Below are 10,481 nucleotides of genomic sequence, written 5' to 3' on the forward strand. Positions count from 1 at the left end.
CTCTTCCTCCGCAATCTCCGCCGGCGAACTTGAGTGCTGAACGGCCGGCGGGCTTGTGTGAGCCGTAGCCGTCGGGCTTGACATCGGAGCGGCCGGCGGGCTGGAGAGAGCCGCAGCCGGCGGGCTTGACTTCGGAATGGCCGGCGGGCTTGAGTGTTGAATGGCCGGTGGGCTTGACATCGGAGCGGCTGGGGGGCCTGCGTGAGCAGCGGCCGGCGGGCTTGTGTGAGCCACAGCCGGCGGGCTTGACATCGGAGCAGCCGGTGAACTTGAATGAGCAGCGGCCGGCGGGGGGGCTTGACATCAGAGCGGCCGGCGAACTTGAGTGAGCAGCGGCCGGCGGGCTTGTGTGAGCCACAGCCGGCGGGCTTGAGTGCTGAACGGCCAACGGGCTTGTGGGAGCCGCAGCCGGCGGGCTTGACATCGGAGCGGCCGGCAAACTTGAGTGAGCAGCAGCCAGTGGGCTTGAGCTAGCCGCGGCCGGCGGGCTTGTCTTCAGAGCAGCCGGCGAGCTTGACAACGGCATGGCAAAGCGTGCGGCGGGTTCCATGCCGCGGGGGAAAAACAGGAAAACAAAACGGGGGTAAGGAGTGCCGCTTACTACTGTGTTGGTCCGGTATTCTGTCACGGTTGCCTTCTGTGGCGAAACGAAGAACGAGGAGATGTGGGATAAACTCAAAGTAAATGTCTTTAATCATCCAAGACGGGGTAAAACAAGGCTGGCAGGCAGGGACACACAGGAAACACAACATCGATGTTCAATGCCGGACAAACTCAGATAACACAGACAGGAACTTAAGTACATGGGGTAATAGACAAGACACACCTGGGAGTAATCAACAATCAAACACACGGGAAAACCAAATTAACAAACAAACTATAATGAGGACAGGAACATAAGGGCATAAGGGCACAAATAAGGGCATACAGAAACAGGAGGAAGGAACAGAGGGAAAACAAAACAAAAACAGACCATAAATGTGACAATTAGAGTGGCTAAAAGAAGCTACTCTGAAAAGCTGGAGAAAAAAAAATCAGTTTTCACCCAGCATCCCTGGGAAACTCACATTGACTCCATTGTGAAAAAGGCCCAGCAGTGGCTGCACTTCCTTTGTCATCCTGGCCATAACCTCTTTGAATTATTGCCTTCTGGATGTTGACTCAGAACAATAGGCACTAGAACATCTAACCACAGGAATAGCTTTTTTCCACAGGCCATCTCCCTCTTGGACAGTTGATGCCTCTCAAGGCCTTCCTTAGTACAATACTCTACTTTTAGTGCAATATTTTACAAATAAAGACTTCAAATGCAAAAGCCTTTAAGTGTCATGCTGAAAATGTCTTCTAAAATTAGCATTTTTATCTGGCTCCTATGTTTATGTTCAGTTATTTCACTTTAAAGGCAACAAAAAGTACATTTACTTGAGTACTGTACTTAAGTATACTTTTTGATTATCTGTTCTTTACTTGAGTATTATTTTTTCTGGAAACTTATGACTAACTTCACTACATTTGAACGACAAATATCGTATTTTTCACTCCACTACACTTCTATAAGGGCCTTAAAGTAGAAAGTCATTACTATGTTTCAGCTTTGAAATTCAGTGGGTGATTTTTTCTGCTCAAAAATGTGACTTTTTTTAGACAACCTATTAGTAGTCACTCTTACGTGAAGTGATTTCCCAGAATTTTTTTAACACTGACCAGTTGCAAATGTGATATTTATTTACAACAATTCAATAATAAGAAGTTAATATTGTGGTATATAGTTGCAAATGTGATATTTATTTACAACAATTCAATAATAAGACGTTAATATTGTAGTATGGTCACATGTTTGTCTCTGTTTAGTTCCTGTTTGCCCCTATTTTCAGTTCCTGTTCTCATTTAGTTCATCATCGTTTATTCTGTTCACCTGTTTTGATTGAGTTCTCCACCTGTTTCAGTTTTGCGTAATCACGTTCCATGTGTTTATATACTCTGTGTTTTCCTCAGTTCCTTTGTCTTACTTTGAAGTTACGTTGTGGTGTTTTACTCCTATGTTCTTCTGTTTAACTCTTGGTTTGATAATTAAAGACTCACTTCTGGATTACCCTGGCACCGTGTGCTTCATCCCCACCGCATCGTGACAGGTATATAAATAGACACAACATTGTCTGATTTTGTAAAATTGTGTAAATGAAAATATTAATTATAAAGCCACTGAAAAACTGTTGTGTGACTCCTAACAAAACAAAATAGGTGTTTGACTTGGAGCAACACTACACAGACCATGTTGTGTATGACATCAAAGTACCGCGAGAACGATTAGAGAGCATTTTCTACATTTTTGTCTTGGCGTCAAATCTTGCTGTTTTGCTTTTTTTGTTAAAGCAGTGATGCTGTTGTAAAGTTATGTAGCTACAATAGTGTTGCTGGGCTTTAAAGCAGTTTAGATTTTTTTTCTTTTCAGTTGTCACATTGAGTTTTTATCATGTTTATTGTTTGTATTTCTGTTTGATTCTGTTACCTTGGTATGTTCTAATTCAGGGGTCACCAAACTCCGTGCTGGAGGGCCGGTGCCCTACAGAGTTTAGCTCCAACTTGCCTAAACACAAGGTATACTTGAAACTTCCAGGCAGGTGTAAGACCTTGATTAGCTGGTTCAAGTGTGTTTGATTAGGGTTGGAGCTAAACTCTGCAGGACCTTCCACCGACACCAGCCTTCCAGGATCGAGTTTGGTGACCCCTGTTCTAGTTTGTCATTGCTTCTAGCTTATTCTGTTCTCCTCTGTTCCTTGCCTGTTAGTTTCCATGGTTACTGATTGTAGTCCTCTGTTCAGGTTATCCTCATTTGATTGGCCTTGTTTGCACTGCATTTATACCCTCATTCTTGTTTTGATCTTTGTCTGGTGTTAGTTGTATTTGAGTTGTTGTGTGGTATTGTGTTGCCCTGTGATTTCTTCGATTTGTGGTTGGATTTAAAATAAAAGACTTTTGGATTGCTACTCCATCGTCTTCATAAGTGTTTAACAAAGCAACCATGACAAAACACCAGACCAGTCAAAAATGAAACTGGCTGAGCAACAGAGTCTGGCAGAGGACCGCTTGCTAAACATCCAACAGTGTGGCTGACCTCTGGAGCAATACATGGTGGAATTCCTGGAGCTGTCCCATCAGGTGAGCTGGAGGGAGCCAATGCTCAATGTATGCTTTTGGATGGGGCTGGATGACGAGTTATTTCAGTTTCTTTCTTCTGGTGATTGTTATATACCATTAGTTGATTTCATAAATCATGTCCTCTGTCTAAATGGTTCTGATTTCTTTGTTGAGGAAATATAAACCAAGTTCTATCCAGAAAGTATTTGGGCACTTCAGCTTAACCCAAACATATGCCCGAATCTTCCACAGACTCTTCACCAGCAACCATCAGAACTGCCTATTTGACATCTCCAGCCTTCCCCAGGCCCGAAAGGCTGTCTAACAGTGCCCTGATGGCAAAGTTAATAGATCCATTGATCATTTCTGTCAGATCGGCTCCAAGTTCACCATCCCCCACTCCTCTCATCTAGAGTCTGCTCCACTGTTGGCTCCAGTCCCTGAGTTTTCTCCAGTGTCGGCTCTAGGCCCTGACCACAGTCCTGAGCCTGCTCTAGCCCCTGAGTCTGCATTGGAGCCCGTTCACGCCCCAGAGTCAAGTACAGAGGCTGCTGCACTGTCCATAATGGCTCTGCCATTTATGTGCGTTTGGGCAGCACACATGCCCGTAATCCCCACCAAGATTTTTATTTATTTTTATTTTTTTCAGTTTAACCAGCTTGAGTTTAAGCATGTAGAACAACTACCCAATAAAACAGTCCAATAATCTAACATTGAGGGCATGAACACATGAATTAACGTTTCTGCATTTGACCTTGGCTTTTGACACCATATGTGATTCAGTTCTGTTGAATAAGCTGCATAGCTGATCGGGTTTCTCTGGGATTTTTTTTTGATTGTTTTCACATTCATGCTGCCACTAGAGCAGATTCAGGAAGTATAGCCTTCTTTATCACTGCTATGCGGATGACAGTGAGATCTACATCACCACTAGTCCTGATGTTCATTGCATGTAACATGCCTTTTTTACATCCAGATTATATTATTGTAATGCCTTGTTCTCTAGTCTTCTAGCTAAATCTTTAAGTTGACTACAGTATATTCAAAATTCTACTGCTCGTGTGCTTACTCATACCTCTCCTTGTGAATATCATACCGTTGCTTTCACAGTTGCACTGGCTTCGCATTATTGCTAAAATTGTTTATAAAGTTCTAATTTTAACATATAGTTCATATACTGCTTCACATTCTCTCCATTCTGCCAACACTCTTTTACTTCAACCTACATGTAAACTTAAGTTGTTGTGACACACATATAAAATGGTCAACTCTGCTCAAACACTGACTCTCATGATTGCAGAGAAGAAAGGAATGCAACAGCTGTGTGCCTCTATATATTAACCAAAGTGATAACTATTTATATATCAGTCATCTACCTTGGTAAGTATACATAAATGAGTGGGGTAAACAATTAAGATTTTACTTTTTTATCAGAAACTAACTAATAGTTTATACCTGTTGTAGGGAAAATATTTTTAACAGATTTATTTTACATTGTAAAAAAAGGTTTTTTTTTTTTGTTCTGTATGTGTCTGTTGCATTAAGTCTTATTCTGACTCTGTCTGGGCTGTGCTTCTCAAAAGCATCATAGGCCTAAGTAGAAACCACAATCTGCTGTCTCTACGATCTACTTAGGCTTGTACAATGGTTTTGGAAAAGCACAGCCCTGTATGTTTCGTTTAGGTCACAGATGGACAACCTGACATTCAGATACAGCATACTTTTAATGGAGGGACTGCAAGTTAAACAACAGTCCTTGCATTCAGCCATTTTTTTTTAATTTTTTTTATTGCTTACATATTTATTATGGTATCTAACATTGCGATTTTTGATTCAGATCTCAGTGGAAAAAAGTTTACACCAGCCTATGCACATTCTTTTCTGCAACTTGCCACTCAATCATGTATTAGGGACAACCATTCTGTTGCCACACTTGATGAGGAATACTTTAACAGACACCTCTGAGCATTACATCACATATGTGGAGTGTGTTATGCAAGCTTTTTTTGGTCATTTATATGGAACAGCATCCCACACTATTCTAATGATCATGGCCTTTGACAGATATGTGGCCATATGCAATCCACTGCGATAGTCAATTACGATGTCCAATAATATGGTAGTTAAACTGTCAGCAGGAGCCTGGGGTGTTGCATTAGTGCTGGTGGGAATTTTGATTGGCCTCAGTGTGCGCCTGTCTCACTGCAGATCTTTTATTGAAAATCCATTTTGTGACAATGCTTCACTATTTAAACTTTCCTGTGAAAGTACAGTGATTAATAATGTATATGGATTAACTTTTACTGTTGTTTTACTTACATCTTCATTGGGGAGTATGGTATTAACATATCTCAGAATAGCAATGGTATGCTTCAAAAGCAAAAACAAAGCAAGCAACAGCAAAGCCATAAAAACCTCCAGGGCACACTTAGCTGTTTATGTAATCATGATGGTTTCTGGATTCACCACCATATTACTTCATCGTTTTCCTGAACTCTCTGAACATAGGAAACTATCTAGTATAATGTTCCATGTTGTTCCTCCATGCTTGAATCCCATAATATATGGGTTGCAAGCCAAGGAAATAAGACAGAAACTATTTAAACTTATGTATAAAAGTAAAGTTAACTTCATATTTTTTTTTTCAGTAATTTGTGAAAGAAACAAAGAATCATTGTAAAGCCATATGCAGTCTTTTTGAGTGATAAAGTTTAAATGGGAAATATACATTTGTCTACATTTCTGTTTTAACAGCAGTGCTTTGTTGTGTATATGACCACTTCACATGAGAAAGATAAAGGTAATCCTACTAGCAAGTAATTATGATATATAAGATAAACAAGTAAATATACGATATAGCATATCATATGACTATGTAACTATAATATAAAGTGAGTCAGTATAATAAAAGAATAAAGTGACAAAATATTCAACATGTCATCTATCTCTATAAAGTGAGTCAGTATAATAAAAGAAAGTGACAAAATATTTAACATGTCATCTATCTCCTACAAAAGTAGCACCCATGCATTACTGAAAAATTAACTTTTTTCCAACTGTAGTAAGTGAAAAAGTACACTCTCTACTTCAGGCAGACTACAAATTTGGAAAAGTCATGCAACCAAACATGCATCTTTACTTTTTCAATACTCCAATAGGACTAGCAGAGCTAGAATTGCACAATTTCCTGCATGAACAGACAACAACAGGTCATTTAAAACATGCTTATTGCTACACTGTGATCAAAATTCAGTCTGATATATAAAAACTAAACCGAATGAATCCCGCACACTATCAGTACTTGCAAACGTATCAAAAATAGATTTATTCACAATGTTTCAGTCCTATGACCTTCATCAGGCATATCATATGGGATTCATTTGTTTTTGCTTTGATGTTTGACTTGTTTTTAGTCATTTATCCAACGCACCTATCGATCACCTACAGATGTGCAAGGGAATTGTTGACAGACTGATATGTGTATTCTTATAGCATCAATATTTTGCTGGTAAAATAACAACAATAAAATAAAACCACAACCCAAAATAATCATGTGACAACAGGGTGTCACGCTTATGTTCGGTTTTGAGTTTCTTTTCTGTCTCTGTAGTAGTTCTTCCTGCCCGAGTTAGGCCTGGGACACACTAGATGATTTTCAAATCTTAACTGATTTTAAAACCATGGGCGGCATCAAGACAGTTTCAACCGATTTTTAGTCTTATAGACCAATTTCAGTGTTTGCAAACAGTGATGACTTTTTTTTTGTGGGCGGAGCCTATCTGGTGGCAGAAAATGACAGTTTTAACGTAGCTGTCTATTCAAGCCATGGAATAAAAGAATAAAAATTTAATTTTCAGTTTATATTTCAAAATTCGGATTTTTTTCTTGCAATTCCGAGATTATATCTATTATGTTATATTATATAACAATTCTGGTAAGAAAAATCAACTTGTCATTCTTTCTTTTTAGTTTATAATCCCACACTTCTGGCTTTTTTTCCTCAGAATTGACAAACTCGCAATTGTTGACTTGAAGAAAGTTATAAAGTCCGAACTAGGAGATATAAACTTGCATTAGCAAGAAAAAAAAAGTCAGAATTGTGAGATAAAATAGGTAAATGTTATGTAAAATGTTATAGGTTTAAATAGTATTTCACGCATGTATTTCAACTGTAGGGCTAATACAATATGTCCCCTATATGAATATTATATAGACCTATTGTTTAAATCAAATGTATGCTTTAAAAGTAGGGTAATCATAGCAGGTTTCATCCATAGTCTGTCCGTTTAAACGTCTGCGTTTAGCTTAAAATGGCATCTTTGAGACAGTGTTATAGAAAAATTATTTGCATTCCGATATCCAAAGGCACAACAATACATTTTTTTCTCTTATTCCATGGATTTTACCCATTTCCCTCCACTTGTTCCCAGTGTTTTTCTGCCACCACTATGCGCGCGCAGCTGCAAGTGACGTAAAAATGACATCTACTCCAAATTGGTCTATAATCCTCTGAACGTGCACACTAGATGATTCGACCAGACCGTGAGACCGCACACACTTGTTGATTATAGGAACAATTTCACAGTGAGATGAGATCTCATGGAGACTCGTGAGATAAAACGTGACTAGAGAAGAAAAACACATGGAGGACAATCAACATTGTCAGCTGGCTGTCCTGGCACGTATTCTGTTGTACAGTGAAAAACAAAAATGAAGAAAAAAAATAATAATAATATGGGTGATGTTCTTTCTCAGTATTCTACTTTTGTGGCATGTTTGTGGCTGCCAAGTTTCGGCTATAGAAGCACACAACATCCAGTAGGTGACTCTTGTTCACACTCATTGGCTATCGTGGGTATCACATCAGAGGCAGCCCGATCAAGAGTCGTAAATATCAAACATGATGCTCCGTCCCGATCGGGAGCAGTTAAATAATCGCAATGAGGGAGTCACGTGACCCAAGATGGCAGTGTAGTCATACCTCTGCTGAGCGGCAGCGGAGCCCTTTGATGTAAACTTTCTCAGACCGAATGGTCTTCCTTAATCTGTGGTATTCTGAGTATGGTGGATGTCAGAGAAAAGTCTGAATCTAAACTACATGCTCAGAAGACGAAAACAATCAAAACTATAAACTACCGCACAGACAACCAACCCTGCAAACAAGCCTGCACTGGACCTTTACGGGCCCACTTAGGGCTGCCAGCGCAGGGCCCCTGAGAATTTGTTGGGGGAAAAAAAAAAAAGATATTATACATCTGAAACGCATGCAGTCACCACATAACTAATGTCTGTATTGTCAAAAATGTACAGTAGTCAAAGGGATTTCAAATCAATTTATTAAATACAAAACATTCAGTTCAGGTTAATACAGCTATATATAGCCAAAAATGTAAATACACAAAAAGGACAACAAAAAAAAAAAAGCAAACAAAGCAATGTAAGACTAGGATTTCGTCATGTGAATGTTGATGTGTGCGAAAGTCTTATCTGTAGTACATCAATGTCCAAACACTGTCCGTAGCTGAAGTTGACTGATAGCAAATGAATAATCCAACCTCTTGTACTGAAAACACGCCAAGGCTCTCAAACACAGGCTGTTCCTAACCAGGAACAGTCAAAAATAGTCCAGACTATGGTCCCATGTCGAAAAGAACTTTAAATCCATATTCAAACTGGACCATGATGTGGTAACCTCACCAATAAAGAGTCCTTCTAAAATGCATACAAATCCACGGTCTTAAACTCTTAGCATTAATCCAAACATACATGTAACATCTCTGCAAATCAGCATTGTACACTTAAAACAAAAACAAAAAAACAACTCCTTACTTTTGACTGGGCTTGAAATTACACATTTCCCAACCAGGACAAAGCACAATATGCTCAGCAGGTGAGCCATGCTGGCTACTGCTGCTTGTTAATGCTAACTCCCTCTACCCACATGGCTTTACTTAAGGAAACCTAAAATACCCTAGCACCCTATTCCCTGGGCGTGGACGTGGAAACAGTCTCTTCCTCCTCATGCTCCTCTTTTGGTTTGAGGTTAAGGAGATTGGAGCTGGTATCACAGGACTTGACAGTGCAGCGGTCAGCGTGCCTGACAGTGGAGCGGCCGGTGGTTCTGGGATGAGGACGTGAATGGTTCTGGGAGCTGGAAACGGAGGAAGGGAGGCGGATTTTTGGTCCCGGCGTTTGCGGAGCTGGAGAAGCGAAGTGTGTTTCAGATGGGGCTGGATGAGGATGGTTCACATCTCCCTTAACTTATTCTACTTCAAAATTTGAACCATTTAAATACAGGATGAGGTTAATCAACTCGACCAAAGAGAATTCACATGCAGGAAGACTACAGCGAATCGTTTCCTCATCCAGACCCCACTGAAAACAAGCACCGAGTGAAGCATCATGCCAGCTCACCCGATGGGAAAGCTCGAGGAATTCCTCCACATACCTTTCCAAAGGTCCTGACCCAAAGACCCTGCCGCAGGCACCATAGCTGGTCTTCAGCCCAGTTCATCTTTGTTGGTCCAGTATTCTGTCACTGTCACAGTGTAGGAGTGAAGGAGCGTGGGGACGAAGGAGATATACGTAGAACAGTCTTTAAACAAAACAAAGGGGAACACCAACAAAGGAGAGACACATGTAGCACACACCATGGAAGTACAAAATTACGTTAACACTGGACAAAGGAAACCAGGAACAGATACCACTATATATACACAAGAGTAATTGACGAGACACACCTGAATCAAATGAGTAATCAAACGAGAGGGAAAAACTGGGTAATGGGGAGCACATGGGGAGAAAACACAACAAAACAGGAACATAGGTCTGACAGATACGTGGCGGGTTTTACACCCTGAGGAGAGGGAATATACTTTTTTTTTTTTCAGGAGTACACAAAACCAGCAGTAGAATACACAATTTTTTTTCCTAAAGCTTCCCTTCATAATATACTGAACTGCGAGATAATTATAATATTGTAATATCTGATCATGTGGCTGTATTCCTTAACTTAACCCCCTCTCTAATGTCAAATACCTTCAGGATACATGGAGATTTCCCTCCTGGCTTGCTTATGATCCAAATTATGAATCATATCTAAAGGAACAAATTAAAATGTTTTTCATAGATAATAAAACCACTGGGATATCTCCCAATCTGTTATGGGACATAAAGCATATATTAGGAGTTTAATTATTTCATATGAATCAAACATGAAAAAGAAAAGCTTAGCAGATAAAAGATTCTGTTACACTGTCAGATATGCAAAAGAAATGTATCGTATCTCTTGCTCTGGCTACTGTGTATAGACCACCAGGGCCGTATACAGATTTCCTAAAAGA

General features: G+C 40.0%; 1 protein-coding gene across 1 annotated transcript; it reads left to right on the top strand.

The window, feature by feature from the left end:
- Window positions 1–2,019: 2,019 nt before the first annotated feature.
- LOC107685492 (olfactory receptor 52N2-like) lies at window positions 2,020–9,276 on the top strand. Its single transcript, XM_016482091.1, has 7 exons — window positions 2,020–2,132; window positions 3,006–3,159; window positions 4,439–4,518; window positions 4,722–4,909; window positions 4,973–5,183; window positions 5,313–5,785; window positions 9,181–9,276. Exons 4-7 carry the CDS (start codon window positions 4,829–4,831, stop codon window positions 9,274–9,276), a joined length of 861 nt encoding a protein of 286 aa, XP_016337577.1. The 5' UTR covers window positions 2,020–2,132; window positions 3,006–3,159; window positions 4,439–4,518; window positions 4,722–4,828.
- Window positions 9,277–10,481: the final 1,205 nt, after the last annotated feature.

This window comes from Sinocyclocheilus anshuiensis, unplaced genomic scaffold (assembly GCF_001515605.1).
Source record: "Sinocyclocheilus anshuiensis isolate Anshui unplaced genomic scaffold, SAMN03320099.WGS_v1.1 scaffold922, whole genome shotgun sequence".
NCBI lineage: Eukaryota > Metazoa > Chordata > Actinopteri > Cypriniformes > Cyprinidae > Sinocyclocheilus > Sinocyclocheilus anshuiensis.